Below are 16,220 nucleotides of genomic sequence, written 5' to 3' on the forward strand. Positions count from 1 at the left end.
CATGTGTTGTGCCTCATCGAAAACGCTCGAGGCTCGATCTGAAATCGATCTAGCCTCGTCTAAATCGATCGAGCCTCGTCAAAATAGGTCGAGCCTCGTTGAAATCGACCCAGCCTCGTCAAAATGGATCGAGCCTCTTCGAAAAAGATCGAGCCTCATCAGAAATAGATCGAGCCTCATCGAAATAAATCGAGCCTCGTCGAAATTTACCGAGCCTCATCGACATCGACCGAGCCTCGTCGAAATGGATCGAGCCTCATAGAAATAGATCGAGCCTCATCGAAATTAATCGAGCCTCATCGAAATTAATCGAGCCTCGTCGAAATTGATCAAGTCTCGTCGAAATCGATCAAGTCTCGTCGAAATCAGTTGAGCCTCGTTGAAATGGCTCGCATGGCTGCTTCCACACAATAATTATAACTTATTATAAAGAGAGTCAGATACGTTATCTCTGTATAGACAAAATCGAAAAATATAGAGCTAGGTTAACCTAGCCTAACCTAACCTAACCCTATAATCTTTGGAAAAATTAAAACGAGTCGCTTCTTCCAGGTAATCACTAGCGGCGGTGTGACATACAAGAACGAGCCTTGGCACAGGGAGTGCTTCACTTGCACCAACTGCTCCAAGAGCTTGGCAGGGGAGCGTTTCACCAGTCGCGAAGACAAACCCTATTGCGCGGAGTGTTTCGGGGAGCTATTCGCCAAGAGATGTTTCGCTTGCAACAAACCGATCACTGGCATTGGCGGCACCAAATTCATCTCCTTCGAAGATAGGTAAGAAGGCGAACCCACCCACCTTCACTCCCAGAATCGCTAAAAAACTTTTCATTTCAGACATTGGCACAATGACTGTTTCTTCTGCGCCATGTGCCGTACTAGCTTAGTAGGCCGTGGATTCATCACCGACCAAGACGACATCATCTGCCCAGAGTGCGCCAAACAGAAATTACTATAAGTCCGACCAACGTAGAGCAGCTGAAAATAAGTAGCCTTCAAATGGAAACCTCGATGAACTGATTCATATCCAGACAATAAAAATCCAACTTTTAAATTAGTTTCCAAAGACAAAGAGGGTTATTCACTTATTCGACATTATTACCTTGCAGGTCTTCACCAATGTGATTAATGTTGTTTTGCTATACGAACACAGAAATACACTTGACACTAACCTCACACGACACACATGAAAAAAGAAACAAAATATCAAAAAAAAAAACAATAAACATCAAAATTTTCACTGCATATCGTTTTATGTGATGGAAATTTTGATGTGATATTTATTATTTGTGTAATATAGAGCAAGTAGGTCATAAATATTTTATTTTTATCTATATTATTCAAGAATGCCTTCGAATTAGATATACAAGCGCCTTTTATATAACTTAGAATATATTTGATTCAGAATAGATCAGCTAAGAATGTAATATGATATCAAATAAGTTGACACACTTAATAACGCCTCGTGTGTTGATTTTTATTAACAAAAACTTAGGAAAATACTTCTATATGTATAAATGGACGAAAAACTTGTTTCAAATGAAAAAAATCTATTTAAACCCACTAAAAAAATAGTGTGTTAAATTAAAAATAGATTACACATTCTAAAATTGTTGCCTTACATATATTTGCTACTAAATGATTTCATATTATATTGTTGTTCTTTGAGTTTTAATAATTTTAAGCCTGTGGTTTTCGACTATTTTAATAGAGTTGTAGATAAGCTTGACAGCATTTATATGAGCCAATTTGGTGCTATGAAGTGTAGTTAGAATTTTATTGAATATTTAATCATGTTATATGAATATACTATTATAATGAACGGCTTGTGACACTGTTTTTAATGTTATTTCTTTTATTCAGACCTTATTTAACAATGCATGAGAATAACCGTATGAAAGAGTCATTTCCAGAAATATTTTCGTGTATTTTCGGACTGTTTAACCGATTGTTATTGCTTCTTAAAGATGACAAGGCTCTGCTTCATGAAACTATTATACGATATTATTTAATACAGATGTCTGATAATAAAATTTTTGTTTTTCATTTTTTCTTTATTTATTTCCCACATCTCTGTTCAGATTAAAGATTGAAAGGCTGATGTACTGGGTACTAAACACCGAGACTTTTTTTTGTGGAATGGCAGAATTCTTCAAGAATTATTAACATCCCAGTAAGCCTGGAAAGTCCAGACAAAGCTTTATATTTGGTCACAAGTCTAGTTTCAATCACAGAACTAAAATATGTAACCTAGAAAAGTATTTGCAATAACGAATTAAATTGGGAGCAAATGAATCAAAATTCAAAATTGATAAAAGATTACAAATATTTCTACAAAAGCAATCGGCGATTGAAATAATGAAAAAGGTTTTTAGAAAATTAATTCAGTATTTTATACCAAATCCATTAGGTGGCGCTCTATACATTGAGCTCTTGAAACTCAACGAGCCATCACAAAATTCAAGAAACGGAGGTTGTCTCTGGAAAATGCTGATACAAACTCACATTGCAGCGTTTGAGGTAGGCAGATACAGCAATACTAAATTGAAAATCCTTATTATACAGTAGAACCTGTGCACGCCCAATATTTTTCTTATGACCAAAAAAATCACTTCATTCAAGTCTTATTTCTCTTGCTCAACGTCATTGATAGTCGATAAATATTATAGATATTTATTCGTTATAATATATTTTATGATTACAATAATTGTAATACTCCTCTTCATCTTGCAGCCTTTGACCCAAACGAGTGAATACAAACTGCTTCATTGCTTATGAGAGATGAAGAACTCGTGAAGAAATAAACAATAAATAATTTCCAAAACTATAATAATAATTGGCAACCAAGAGTTATTATGAAAGTTTCAAGAAAATGTCGTGATTAGGACAAGAACCAACTGGACAAATGTCATTACAAAACATTTCAAAGAGTATAGGCATTCTTGGTGACCGAGCTATTTTTAGCCATTTGATCGTCGTGAAGTTGATACACCAATTTTGTGTTATTGGGTATGCGTAACCTTTCCTTTATTTTTCTTCCTATTTCTAAGACAGCTTGGGTATTACTGGCATCAGATGTCCAGATACCTGGAAGATATAATATACCAATTAGAATTGCAACAAACTTACCATTCGAACTTGAGGACAATCCTCACTGATGAAACTGTAAAATAAAAATAAGAGAAATTATCAACATACCTATTTTATCCCCTTTTCCTCTGATATTGACCGTTGCACCACAAATTTCATCAGAGTTTTCAAAGGCTTCTCCTATCAGACATAAGAGCTGAAAAATTCATATATTGTTAGTTTTGGTTGTGAAATGACCAGGTAAGATTGCAAATGAATCCACAAAATGCATGACTGTGAACTAAGAACTATAAAATAATACTTACAATATCTAGCCAATATCTATCTAACTCTGCTGATCGTTGTTTTCTGTCCAAGTTCATTAGCCAACGGCCACCTTTTTTGTTTGCTGGGTCCTCCCACATAGGTTTTACACCCTTCTTAAACAAGGAGTAATCGTTGCCTTGCCTAATATCACTAGCTGGTTTTATGTGATTGTACAAACTGAAAAATAACAAAGATTACTCATATGAACATGTTATCACAAAGCACGACAAATGACTAATTCTTATTACCTCCAAAAGTCTTCAACAGTTTGAAAAGAAGCAATTTCTTTCATGTTATCTACCCAACTTTGGCTACGATCACTGTCGAAATACCAAAGAGTCCATGCATTTTGGAGAGGATGCTTCAGAGTGTAATCCATAGCAGGAATGATTTCCTCGGTAATCAGTTCTTTTCGTTCATTCTAGAAATATATAAACGTTAGTTATAACACTAACGACGCGAACAGAATCTGCAATATGGTGACAGATTAAAGATTCACAAGAAATACGATTTTATTACCTGGGTTTCTAAAGTCGCTGTGGCCATTTTGAAGTTCAATTATTAGTCAAACTAAAATTATAAATGACCGTCCACCCTCAGATAATATTTAGTAATTAAGCACACAAAACATACCAACAAACTGTTCTTTTCTTAGATAACCTAGACGCAAAGACCAGAGAAACACAACAATTCTTTCAGAGACAAGTTTTTCTTCATTTTTCGCATTCCAACAAATTCATGAATAAATTTAGGACCGATCATTTATTTAAAAACAAACTTAAATGAAATCTATCACTATGGAAATTAGAAGAAATATAACTCGAAACCTTTCTCGGAGGAAAGAGAATAATTAACTAATTAGAAATTAGCGCCAGGTTTAGAAATCTCCAATCATGGCCCATTGTACACCTGCTCAAAGCTCAGAGGAATTCAAAGGGATTTTCATTATTGTTTGAATGTTTCTTGGGAATTAATTTATTTGAACAAAAAAAGGCATTCAACACTTCGTGACAAAAAATATTGGGATACTTTTTTCTACAATATATAATTTTCGACATGGTAAATTGAGAAAATATATGTATTTGAAATAAAAGAATAAATATGCTTCAATCTTATGTCGAGACAAAACATATATACTTTCTCCGAATAAGTTCGAAATGTCAAAAAAATCCTACCTTCTCTTTTAGCTTAGCGAGCGACATGGGTATGGATTTACTTGAATTTTTGATTCCAACAGACCACTTCCTCAGAATACGCACATTTTTGCTTTTGTAATATTATAATTGAGTACTCGGAAAGTTTCGGTCAGTTTGACTTTGACAAAGATCAATCGTTTCCATAGCAATTTTGAATAATGAAATTTTCATATTTTTTTAGGAAAGCCGTTATTTCAGAATAATATTTGAGCCAAATAAATATCAGAGTATTACTCTTTGTCAATATCATATTCAACTCAAGACTCAAGGGATTACAGACTGAAGAAACTGGTGATATTTATTATTTTCAAATATCATCTGAAATATAATTTTCTTCAAAAACAATTGAAAATCGCCTTTGAATCTTTGAAAACAGCTGAAAATGATTGTGAAAAAAAGACGTGAACACAAACAAGCAACTTCAAACCCTTCTATTTCCAATATACTTCAAATTAAATGAAGAGTTTTATTCTTTAAGCGGAATTCGAACCTGAGGCCTTAGAATAATTTTCATTCGAAAATTTTCAAAATGAAAGCGAAGTTATCAGTTTTCGGACAGCGCACTCGCATAAAATATCATCAATTCGTAGCTCTTGTACTATTACATAGACCTCAATACGACCTGTAAAGGAGTTTTAGTTATATTTTTTTTCTCTATTATGCCGATATATTTGTTAATTAGGTACCTATAGTTGGAATCTTCGTACCCACTAAGTTTTTTTTTCGCTGTCAATGATGATTCCTCCATATTTTTTATATGAGATCCTAGATATTTATACTCACTAGACAATTACAAGCATAATCTGGAGATCCCGTCACCCATCCAGAGGTTGTCGCTTCCTGGCTTACTGATGCCTCATTCATTTTGTAAAATTCTTATAACTCTGTCAAATTCACGAACTACACAATTAACTTTCAACCTGTTGGACCCTCTTGCAACGCGAATATACACAGTACTGAAGGAATTATATGCAGATAAAAAAAGATCTACAATATTTTCCACATCTGAAACCAGCCTCACAAAAAAAATTGAATTTAACATTTCAACTCAGTTTTACTGACTTGTGAACGAAGTTTAACCTAATAATGGCGAAAAAATGCCGAATTTTTGTGGAAGCAGGACTATTAGTACGATGTCATAATAATTTATCCCTGAGAAAAAAATGATCAACTGTTCCTATCCATTATTTTGTACTATTATTCCAGTTTATATGAAGTTTTGTGCTCTGGACCAGTTTGAACTGCAACCTAAGAAGTAATAAGCAAAGATATTACACCAATCTGTAATATGTTTGGTAATCAGAGGCAGGAATATCTCTACATTATTCGAATTTTCTTTACCAGAAAGGTTCAGCATTGAGAAAATAAATAGTTCAAGTTGTTTCACTAGTTCAACTTGTTGATGTTTTTTTGTCTTATTTCTCATAAAAGAATATTATGAATATTTTCTGTTCTTGAAGGTTTGGAAAGTTGACCAAAATGATTTAATGGTTCTGTCAGTGAACATCTTTAGATTTGAAAAATTCCAGGGTTATTAATTACACAGAAATAATTTTTTATGAGTATTTTATATAACAAGATCATTACATATTACACACCTCAGAGTGATACACTTTATATAAGTTTTTCTGAAGTTTTGAAGATCATTATCCAAGTGATAGATAAATTTACCAATTCAGCACCTCTGAATTTATTATAAGTTTTCTCTTATAAACCAAAACAGATAATATATTGTAGAAAAAATGAATACATATATGATCTTAAATAAATAGTAATTTAAAAATATAACAAAATATAATGGTAGCATATTTCATAAAAGATTCTTATTGTTTCATTAATTTTCAATCACCAAATCACTAAATATATGTATCAAAATATGATTGGACCGTTTCATAAATATCCTTCCTGCGACATTCAATCAAAGCTGATAGTAGTTTAGTTTTCCATCTACGTGGATCACAGTTTTCCTCATGATATCTTAAAATGTAATAAATCCTATCTTTGGTATCTTTGTGAGAAAGATAGTCAATTTCATTTTCAGGAACTGAGAGCTCTCGTCCAAATTCAGCCCATTTTCTCCCAATTGTGGTGGCTATTGTCTTATATACTTTAGCTTTTACTATTGGATTGCCTGAAATATGGAATTGAATAAATGGATAATCAAGTCATATAACTCACATTCAATCCTTGATGGAGTAGTGCTATGCATATCATCTGGATGTGGGCAAAAAGGGGTTGTCGAACTCCTACTTCTGCGATATGCAGTTGGAATATAGACACTCAGGATGTTTTCAATATCTCTCATTCTACCCATGTTGTATTCGTTCAAAACATCCCTTTTCTCTAGGACAGTGATAAGGTCCGATAATGTCCTGATTCGGTCATACGCTCTGTTAGAGTGAATTAAATCTCTATATTGAGATTTCAGCTCTTCCAAAGCCATTTGGTTTTCTGGTCCATGGGTGATCCGATATCTCAAATCAAGATATTGATTTTGCATGGTAAAACTAATGTTGTCTCATTATCTTTCAAAGCAGAAAAACTTTATTTTGATTTTGAAAAAAAGTTAGGTTAACGCAAAGGTTAACGTCAAAGCACAGATCAACATAACTACAGAATAATAAAATGTTTTGTATTATTCAACTTCTTGGACTTGGACGTTAGGGTTTCTCTACCCTCTTGGACCTTTTCTGAAATTTGGATCATGTTTATGAAACGGACCAATTTCATGCTGGGCACTGCAGGGGCAGATGGTAAGCACGTGCACGTCATCTGTCGATCTCTTTTTAGGTATTAGCAAAGAGGAAGGAAGGAAGAGTTCCTCTTTGGTATTAGTTCTTACGTTCTTAGTAACTCTGCATAAACTCACCATTAGTGCATGGCTCATCGATTTATGTAGATACCTACAGAAAAAGTATCCACCGCGACCAAAGATTCTTTACTTTCTGCTCAAACTAAGGAGCTTCCATAGCTAAAACCAAAGAGGAACTAATCTTTGCTAAAACGGCTATAATTACTAACTAGGTAGTAGTAGATGGATGATTAGAGCACCTTTGAAAGCAAATTTGAAATAAAACATGTGGCCTTGTAGCAAAGCAAGTATAGCAGAGGAGCTATTCGGTGGGGACCAGTTTGAGATAAAATTACGAATGTACAAAATTTGATAGCTATAAAAGTTCACTTCACTTTCCTAGTATCGAATCCGAATACAAAGTTCAAGATGTGCTAACAAGTCTGCGCGCGAAACTGATACGAACAATCTAGGCATTTAATTATAAATTAATAACCTCCAATTCGTCCGTTGTTGTAGTTTGCGGTTAGTCGCGCCGGTGTTAGGACCTTTTAATTTTTTGGTTTCACGGTCTTAAAATTCGCAGTTATGATGGAATATTCAGTGACTGTACCACATTATTCGTATGTATTCAATTTTGAATCAGAATTTGTTCATCAGAAATCCAGAACATGGATGATCGACAACTGGAAAAATGGCTTTTATTATATTGGAATCTACATGATTCTGATTTTTGGAGGACAATACCTTATGCAGAATCGTCCAAGGTTTGAATTAAGAGGGGTATTGGTTGTTTGGAATTCTTTACTTGCTGCATTCAGTATAATTGGTGCATGCAGAACACTTCCTGAGTTTTTACACATCATCACAAACTATGGATTATATCATTCAGTATGTACTCCTTCCTTCATCGAACTTGATAAAGTGTGTGGTTTCTGGGCATTTATGTTTGTGTTGAGTAAACTTCCTGAACTTGGAGACACGATATTCATAGTTCTTAGAAAACAGCCCCTAATATTTTTACATTGGTACCACCACATTACTGTTCTTCTTTATTCTTGGTTCAGTTATACCGAATATACATCAAGTGCCAGATGGTTTATTGTTATGAATTATTGTGTTCATTCTATCATGTATTCCTACTATGCTCTTCGTGCCATGGGTTATAAACCACCCAGACAAATAGCAATGGTTATAACAACTCTTCAACTTCTTCAAATGGTTATTGGATGTGCAATTAACATTTGGGCTCACCAGTTACTCCAAAGTGGAGCAGCATGCAATATAACTCCTTTGAATCTCAAGCTCTCTATCACGATGTATTTGAGTTATTTTGTTCTTTTTGCAAGATTTTTCTACAAAGCTTATTTGTCCAGTGGTAAGGACCGTAAGAAGGTTAAAGAGAATGATTATTCCATGTTGAAAACTAAAGCTCATTAGAAATAAATCTTTTTCTAGTTATTCTTAGGGTATACAAATAATGTCAATTACTGTACGAAAATTATGTATTTCATTGGAAGTTCCACTTGTCAGCGATTATTTAAATTTATAGGAAGGCTATATTTCCTAGTACTGATTTTGCCAACAACTTTGATGATTCCAGTTTCATTTGAAACTTTTTTATGTGAAAATCACTCAACTTCCTATATAATATAAATAAACTACAAAATAGATGGTAGTATATTTTTGAGATATTTATCCTTGTAATTAAGGATGAAAATTTATATATTTTCACAGTTGACTTCAAATACTTGTACTATGTATAAATCGGATGGTGAAGCACAAAATAATAATAATTTAAGAACAAATTCCGCCATAATATCCTATAGGTAGTCTTGGTATTAAGATCTTTTTAATTTTTATATTTATATTTGTACGTACAATATGAAACTACTTATTATTAGTCAAAGTTCAAAAAGCACTGGTTCACTTTATTTTGTAACATTAAATTTGATCTTACTCTCAGATTAGCATGTACAATTAATTGAAAATTACCTACTTCTTATAGGAACACAAGGAATATTTATCTGTTAAATTGTTACATATTTATCCTTTTGTAAAAATATAAATTTAATTAGGATACTTCAGGGTCAGCTATATGTCCAAAACTTTCTTTGTTTTTTTAAGAAATGATTTTTATTTAAACAACATGTTGAACATGAAGAACGTTAGGTTTTATTTATTTTGTTAGCTATATTCAAATTTTTTTCTAAAAGAGTCTACTTACAGATTTATGAAATGTTAGTCCGTTCAGGTTTCATTTATACCCATGAAAATAACTAATAAAATGTATGCATGTACTATTCTTTCACTGTGATAAGTTATTTTTGTATTATAAAAATCCTGCAGATTGTATGTATGTTGATTAAATAAATCTATTAAGAAAACTTTCAGTTTTTCAGTTCATATTTTGATATGTCTCATGATTAACCCAACAGGATACTAATGTTCATGCATCAATAAATAAGAGAAATTGATGCCGTTGAATATTAATATATTTTTACCGCTAGCGCCTTTACCATTGAGATGTTTTGATCTTCACTTTAGCGTAATTAACTTGCAATACTAAATATTAATTATTGGTATTAATGAGACAAAAGTATTGATCAGTTGCTATTACAGTATGTCGTGCTGTGATATTGATTTAAAAAGAAAAATTTCTATCATCATTCTTTGAAAATCACTTGTTAATTCCAAAATACATTCTTTGAAACTTCAATTTGCCAAAATTCATGGTTAACTGGATATGGATAATTTATGTTGAATATCTACGAAAACGGCTTGTTGTCCTTGTTATAAGGATATTATATTATGGTGAAATTGATTAAGAGGATATTGGTAAAATACAGTTATATAGATTTATAAATTCCCCAAAAGTTATATTTTCCCATGACATAGATTTTTACACTTTCAACAGTTAAAAAAACGATTTTTTTAATACATGTATAGATGTTGAATGAAACATAGTAACGAATAAAATCTACTAATTGAAAACCTATAATGAGAAGACAAAACATCAACTCTCATCTTCTAAGTTCAATCAGCAATTTCACAACTCCAGGATTTGAGATAAAATAAGTCTTTTCGATATTATTCTTATCTGAAAACGGATATTCTGATATCTGAGGCGGTCAAATGGAATTGGAAGAATTTACCGGTAAAAATGTTGAGGCTGTTAAGCACGAAAGTGATGATTACATCGAAGAATATGCACCCTGTTATCAAAAGCGATGAAATAGATATGTATTTTCTGATAGACATGGATAAAATAGCCATGTAAAATTCCAATAATTGTTTTGTTATTGTGGAAATACACTCAACAATACATGATCACGTATTTATGGTAGGTATTTGAATTACAATAACTCATGCGATTCAATTCTCATTTTCGTTAATGGGAAGTGGAATTATTTAGGAGTCGAATAAGTGTTTTTGTAGACCATGAAATTATTTCAAATTTTCCATTTATAAAACATGAGAAATCCGTTGTATTTCTATTTTTTTCGCCATTTAGGATTCTCCCTCCAGTTTTTGTTTGATTTTTCTTTTAGAATCCATCGAAATATTTAATCTTCTTCAATCATAAAAGTTATGTCTCATTATTACCATTTGTAGAATGCTCTGACAGTGGAACAAAGAAAATGCGTGAACTAACTTCTGATATAGACCAGCATAAAGAGACAATGAGTTCACTAATTAAGAGACCATCAGAATAATTTCGAAAATCCTTCAGATTAGTTGATTTGACTTTGAGCTTCATCGAAAGATTCAGTGGATGGGTATTAATTATTCTGCTGGAATTTATGAGTCATATGTTGTATTACTTAATATCGTATGATATGGAGTGATAGAGAGCTACATTGACACTTGTGCGAATATAATGGGTCCATATGAGGAGTAGATAAGCAAATCTTTCACATCCTGATTGGTTTTCAGACAACCCTTTCGAAAGTCTTAGACGTATGATGAATGTATTTTGTATTTCATATCGTATTTCCAGAAATAAATTGGCTTCAAATATCACAGCTTTTTTGGGGCACGCATATATATCATCTCTAAAAAAATTTAGAAACGCATAAATGACTGAATATTACTTATAGGTACGAGTGAGAGAACAACTCACTGGAAATTTACATATCTTTTTGTAGTTTTTCACGTGAAGATGGTATCCGTACCATGCATTCTCTCACAGGATTTGTGATCGAAGAATTGTGTAACAATTCGTGTAGAACATTAAAAAACGATGTTCACAGATATATTGAGAAAATTGCAGTGTACCTAGATCCTATATTGTGAAACGAGTCTGAACTGAAAGCAAATATGAAAACATCCTATCTCTTTTTGATCCTGTTCATTTTTTGTTCATCGACTTATCAATCTTTATGAAATGCAAGTCCGTTTGGCAACAAAATCAATAATTATTCGCCTTTTTATTGTGGTTGCGGATAAAACAGTTGAAAACTAAATAAGAGCACAAGATTTGTATAGTGCTCCAACAAATAACGATTCTAATGCGAGTAATAAGTCCAATAATAGCAATCAAATTGATTCTATCGAAATGTCTTAATAGGTCAAAAGGATTAATAAACGAATAACCTTGTAACTGATTAATTGACTATTGACCATTAATGCCCACTATACTTTTGTTACTATATATTCAGAATATGATCGTGTTGGAAAGAGCAAAAGTGAATGATTGATATCGAAATTTTTTAAAGCCATTTCAACCCTTTACTGCTCAAGTTTAGCTCAATTGGTTTTCAAGTGATGAAATTTCGAAGTTTGTGAATACAAATGGGAGATATTTTCCATTTGCTACTCCTTTTCGTGATTCCAAACAGAATATGCACAATTTTCTCAATAACTTCTGCGGAACCAGAATGGGTAATTCATGAAAATCGAGAGACATTTACGTATTCGTCATAATTTTTCCAACAACTCAGGGCCAACCTGATTGTGTGGAACGAGATTTCGAAGATCATCAGGAATTGTCGTGATATAACTCATTTGTAGAGTTGTTGAACCTGATACTTTGTCTGGTGCTCATATAATCACTAGGTACACACGATACATTTTTGAAAGATGTAGGCATAGGTAGTTCTGATTCATTTCTCGTTGATGGATATCACGTATGAAAGTGTGAGGATACAAAGGTTGTGTCAATTTCAGTTTTCGCAGCTTAAGGGAATTCCTCACGCCACAGTTCAAAGATCACTCTCACTTTCAATCCGTTATGTTGAGAACATCGCCTTTTAAATCGATGCGGGCTTTCCATGGTGGCTCATTATTTATGAAGTTTATTTTTTCAATAATCACCTGCCATTTTTCAATCCATACTATACAGCGTGCATAATTTCATATTTGAAATTCTGTGATTTATAACCGACCCCATCATTTTGGGAATTTTTCGATGGTCAACTTTCGAGTCGCTTATCTTCCAGGAAAATTACCGTAGATCTGAATGTGGTACATATTCGGAAAGAGCAACACTATCTATTAATAAATCTGAGAAATTCATCCATTTCGGCGCAACCGTTTGGTCTGGACGAATTTTTTAGTGACCCTATCTTTTTGGGAATTTCTCAAAGGTCAATATTCGACACGCGTATCTCTCAGAGAAATCATTGTAGATCTTAATGTGATACATATTCTAAAGGATCACCTGATCGTTCAAATTTTCGAGGCGAAGGACAATATCCAATAAATTATACATACTCAAAATTTCTAAATAAGTTGAAAAATTTTCGTCAAAAGGTTAACTCAGTCGTCTATTCGAAAATCCTATAGAAAACAACTTGTTTACTATTTGTTCACAATGGATACATTTGTGTATCTTGAAGATCCGCAAGTTCAAGATAACATCAGCAAATAAGTAACTTGGATTGTTCAAGTTACAACAATCCCAGATAAACAAATGTCCATAAAATATGGGATATGAATACGGTTCTGCAAAGGTTACAGTTTCTCTTATCAAAATTTGCTTTCTGATCAAAATGAGACGACATTCAATAGGTGGTCTTATTCAGTGGGATTCAGAGGTTCTTGGGTGTATAATGAGTTCGAATTAGGTATACTTAATTTTACCTTTTTGTCTCAGAACCACAGGCAAAAGATGCCCTATTCAATCAGTTTAGAAATTGATACTTCTCTACCGCTAGCATGTAGTGAAAAGACTGAAAGTTTAACACAAAGATCACCTCCAAAGCCTTTGTGATATGGGAAAATTTTCCTATTCCTATTAAAGATAAATCTATGACACAAGAGCATCGAACTAACAGGAACAAACTCGTATCGTACATTATCACAAAATTCTAAATGCACCAAGTGCAAAAACCAGATTTTTTTAAAATTTATTCCTCAATTCTCAACTGTCAAACTGAGTCGAATACTAGTTAGCGGACAAAAATCTGGTTGGCTATATCATTTGTAGCTGAAGGAAGCATCAAGAAAAAAGAAAATCACATAAAAAATTTCAGTCAGCTCCACTGGTTTTCCATATATGGAAAAAACTAATCATCAACTACCCTTTACATATTTTTTGATGTTTTCTTAATTATTTCAGTCTAATTTGGAGATAGAGCCAGTAATCCTAATGTAAACATATTATTCTCCTATGATATTATACTGATAAGTTTATTTTAAGCTGCATACATTATCTTATCAAAGCATCCATTTTTCACGATATGTAACCTTATCGAAAGATTGCCATTTTCATGATTTTCACGTCATTTTGTTCACGTAGTTGGAGAAAAGACCGAATATTATGCACTTACATTACCTATGTCACCTAAATTCTTTTGATGATACATGAATTCAATTATTTTTTCTGTTATTGTAAACAGTGAAAACACTGTTGTGATAAGAACTCTTCCCACGTACCAGAGTATTGAAATTTTCTGAATCAATTCAGTAAAACCAGATCAATTTAAAGTTATGAAGAGTTTGAAACCATTTCAAGAAACTTATCAGGCCTTGAATTTTGGATCCAACGAATAGTTTCATTAATGATAATGAGAATATATAGTGTGTCAACTTTAGGCACCAACAATAGAGAAACCAACACAACAGTCCAGTTGCTTTACACTTCAGTGGGTGGGTAAAAGTTTTTTTCGAATGTGATAAAATTTTGAAAGGCCGAAAATTTATCTTCAGTAGGTACCAACCTTGGAAACAGTTCCTAACAATGGTTGAGTTATTGTCGACAATTTAATTATGAATTGAAAGAATAAACAAAATAAATTACCTAAATATATTATACAAGCATATTTTGTCACTTTTCATATACCTATATATATTTATATGCATTTAAGATGATATTTCAATATATTTCAAACTTTTTATTTTGCATATTATTCGGTCTCTAGTGATGAGTATTAAATAGCTACAACCTCATTGTCAAAGGAGATGAATATTAAAAGTTTGGATCGAGTTTTGTAACCTACGTCAAAAGACATTACCTAGTTGTCTTCAATTCAAATTTGTGACTTCTCATAAACCGGTCTTCGAAAGACATACCTAATGATTAAGTTCTTTGAAAAATAGAATAGGTTTCGAAATATCTTCCTGCATAGACAGCATTTTGACCTTCAGGATTATGCCTGCCTACATCAAAATTCGCTGTGGATGAATTCTGAAAAGATTTCCATTACTTACTTATGAAAATGAAACTGTTCAACATCCTATTATAAACACTTGTAATGTCGACACAATGCATTTTACATCAAAATAATCCGTGGAATATTCCTGCATTTCATTTTCTGATAATATACGTTCGAAATGAGGCATAAAACGATTTTACATGATCTTTTCTGGGTTTTACTTTCATCGTATTTTTCGTATGGGTTCATTAATTCGGAATAACATATTTCTTTACCCATGTGATTCATTTGCGGCTGGAAAATGTCTTACACCATAGTTAGTTTATATTTCAAATGATTTCTGAATATCTTTCTAGCCAGTCAAATTACTATAGTTTTTCATTTGTAAACCGTATATTTTTTTCGATTTACTACTCTATTTCAAAGTCTCAAATCGAATATATGAACTTTGAAGGATGTGCCGGTTGATTTCAAGGAAAGTTTTGACGGTGTATTTCATTAGTTGGACGGAATCTACAATTCTGAATGAAAATGGTGAAAATCGCTTTTGATTATTGGAATTACAGAGAAAAGATTTGGTAATTCGGTCAATAATTGACTCAGGCAACCCAAAATACTGTTGTAAAGAATGGAGAATGGTGGAAAAAACGCTGCAACATTCGGTTCAGGCAACCCAAAATACTACTATAGTGTAAGGAGAGTTGGACGACAACACATCGTACAATGCAAAGATATTACACATTAATATCTTTGGTACAATGATATCCATATTTTTGACAAACTTACATATATCAGAGAGTTTGTCTCTGCATATAGCATGACTGTTGAGTGTTTAAATTTATTGTTGTGCAAAGACAAAATAGAGCCCACTAGAAGCTACATAGTCCATCACTAGCAACCAATACCAATAGTGCGAACTTTTGGATGCAAACTTTCGGAAAAAATCAAAACATTTTTTCAGTTCACCTCCGAAAACCTATAAATTCCAAATAACAAATTATAAATTCCGCATATCCATGAGGGCTGAAGAATGGAAAATATCTAAAAAAGATTAATGGAATTACTGAAGATCAAATAGTTCACAGGGGAGTTATAGATTCTTTAAGCTGTAAACTGAAATTTTCTTACTGAAATTGAGCTGATTGAACTTTGATCAACCCTGGTATATTCCAGAATTGTGTTTTGTCTTAATTACTTTGAGAAAGTCTCAGCAAGATATTAATTTATTGTCTTGGCTATG

The 16,220-nt window shown here is 32.7% G+C and overlaps 4 protein-coding genes across 17 annotated transcripts in view; 2 read left to right on the forward strand and 2 right to left on the reverse strand.

The window, feature by feature from the left end:
- The window catches only part of LOC123312275 (four and a half LIM domains protein 2), a 58,751-nt gene extending 56,706 nt beyond the window's left edge, over positions 1–2,045 (forward strand). For all 12 annotated transcript variants that reach the window (XM_044896619.1, XM_044896623.1, XM_044896618.1 and 9 more), the window contains 2 exons: positions 553–776; positions 837–2,045. In XM_044896619.1, coding sequence (XP_044752554.1) covers positions 553–776; positions 837–957 — 345 coding nt within the window. In that variant the 3' untranslated portion in view covers positions 958–2,045. The remainder of the gene's footprint in view (positions 1–552; positions 777–836) is intronic.
- A 766-nt stretch (positions 2,046–2,811) lies between these two features.
- Positions 2,812–5,568, reverse strand: LOC123311853 (eukaryotic translation initiation factor 4E1-like). Of its 3 annotated transcripts, none has more exons than XM_044895951.1 (5): positions 5,375–5,568; positions 3,644–3,816; positions 3,395–3,572; positions 3,198–3,285; positions 2,812–3,086 (listed from the first exon to the last, which is right to left on the reverse strand). In XM_044895951.1, exons 1-5 carry the CDS (start codon positions 5,453–5,455, stop codon positions 2,923–2,925), a joined length of 684 nt encoding a protein of 227 aa, XP_044751886.1. In that variant the 5' UTR covers positions 5,456–5,568; the 3' UTR covers positions 2,812–2,922. The 3 variants fall into 3 exon arrangements, with proteins under 3 accessions (XP_044751886.1, XP_044751888.1, XP_044751887.1); XM_044895953.1 differs by lacking the exon at positions 5,375–5,568 and adding an exon at positions 4,571–4,721; XM_044895952.1 differs by lacking the exon at positions 5,375–5,568 and adding an exon at positions 3,915–4,074.
- Positions 5,569–6,140: 572 nt separating this feature from the next.
- On the reverse strand, positions 6,141–7,242 carry LOC123311854. Its single transcript, XM_044895954.1, has 2 exons — positions 6,770–7,242; positions 6,141–6,722 (listed from the first exon to the last, which is right to left on the reverse strand). The coding sequence occupies exons 1-2, from the start codon at positions 7,089–7,091 to the stop codon at positions 6,448–6,450; spliced, it is 597 nt and encodes a 198-aa protein (XP_044751889.1). The 5' UTR covers positions 7,092–7,242; the 3' UTR covers positions 6,141–6,447.
- A 498-nt stretch (positions 7,243–7,740) lies between these two features.
- On the forward strand, positions 7,741–9,141 carry LOC123311755 (elongation of very long chain fatty acids protein 6-like). Its single transcript, XM_044895831.1, has one exon. The coding sequence runs from the start codon at positions 7,971–7,973 to the stop codon at positions 8,820–8,822; it is 852 nt and encodes a 283-aa protein (XP_044751766.1). The 5' UTR covers positions 7,741–7,970; the 3' UTR covers positions 8,823–9,141.
- The last annotated feature ends 7,079 nt before the right edge of the window (positions 9,142–16,220 follow it).

Source organism: Coccinella septempunctata, chromosome 4, assembly GCF_907165205.1.
Source record: "Coccinella septempunctata chromosome 4, icCocSept1.1, whole genome shotgun sequence".
Taxonomy (NCBI): Eukaryota; Metazoa; Arthropoda; class Insecta; order Coleoptera; family Coccinellidae; genus Coccinella; species Coccinella septempunctata.

Coding starts and splice junctions, on each gene's coding strand:
- LOC123311755 (XM_044895831.1), top strand. CDS start 7,971: ATGATGGAATATTCAGTGACTGTACCACATTATTCGTATGTATTCAAT.
- LOC123311853 (XM_044895951.1), bottom strand. CDS start 5,455: ATGAATGAGGCATCAGTAAGCCAGGAAGCGACAACCTCTGGATGGGTG. Junction 3,817..5,374: donor ATTATGCTTGTAATTGTCTA/GTGAGTATAAAT, acceptor ATATATTTCTAG/AATGAACGAAAAGAACTGAT. Junction 3,087..3,197: donor AGGAAAAGGGGATAAAATAG/GTATGTTGATAA, acceptor TATATCTTCCAG/GTATCTGGACATCTGATGCC.
- LOC123311854 (XM_044895954.1), bottom strand. CDS start 7,091: ATGCAAAATCAATATCTTGATTTGAGATATCGGATCACCCATGGACCA. Junction 6,723..6,769: donor TACTCCATCAAGGATTGAAT/GTGAGTTATATG, acceptor TCCATATTTCAG/GCAATCCAATAGTAAAAGCT.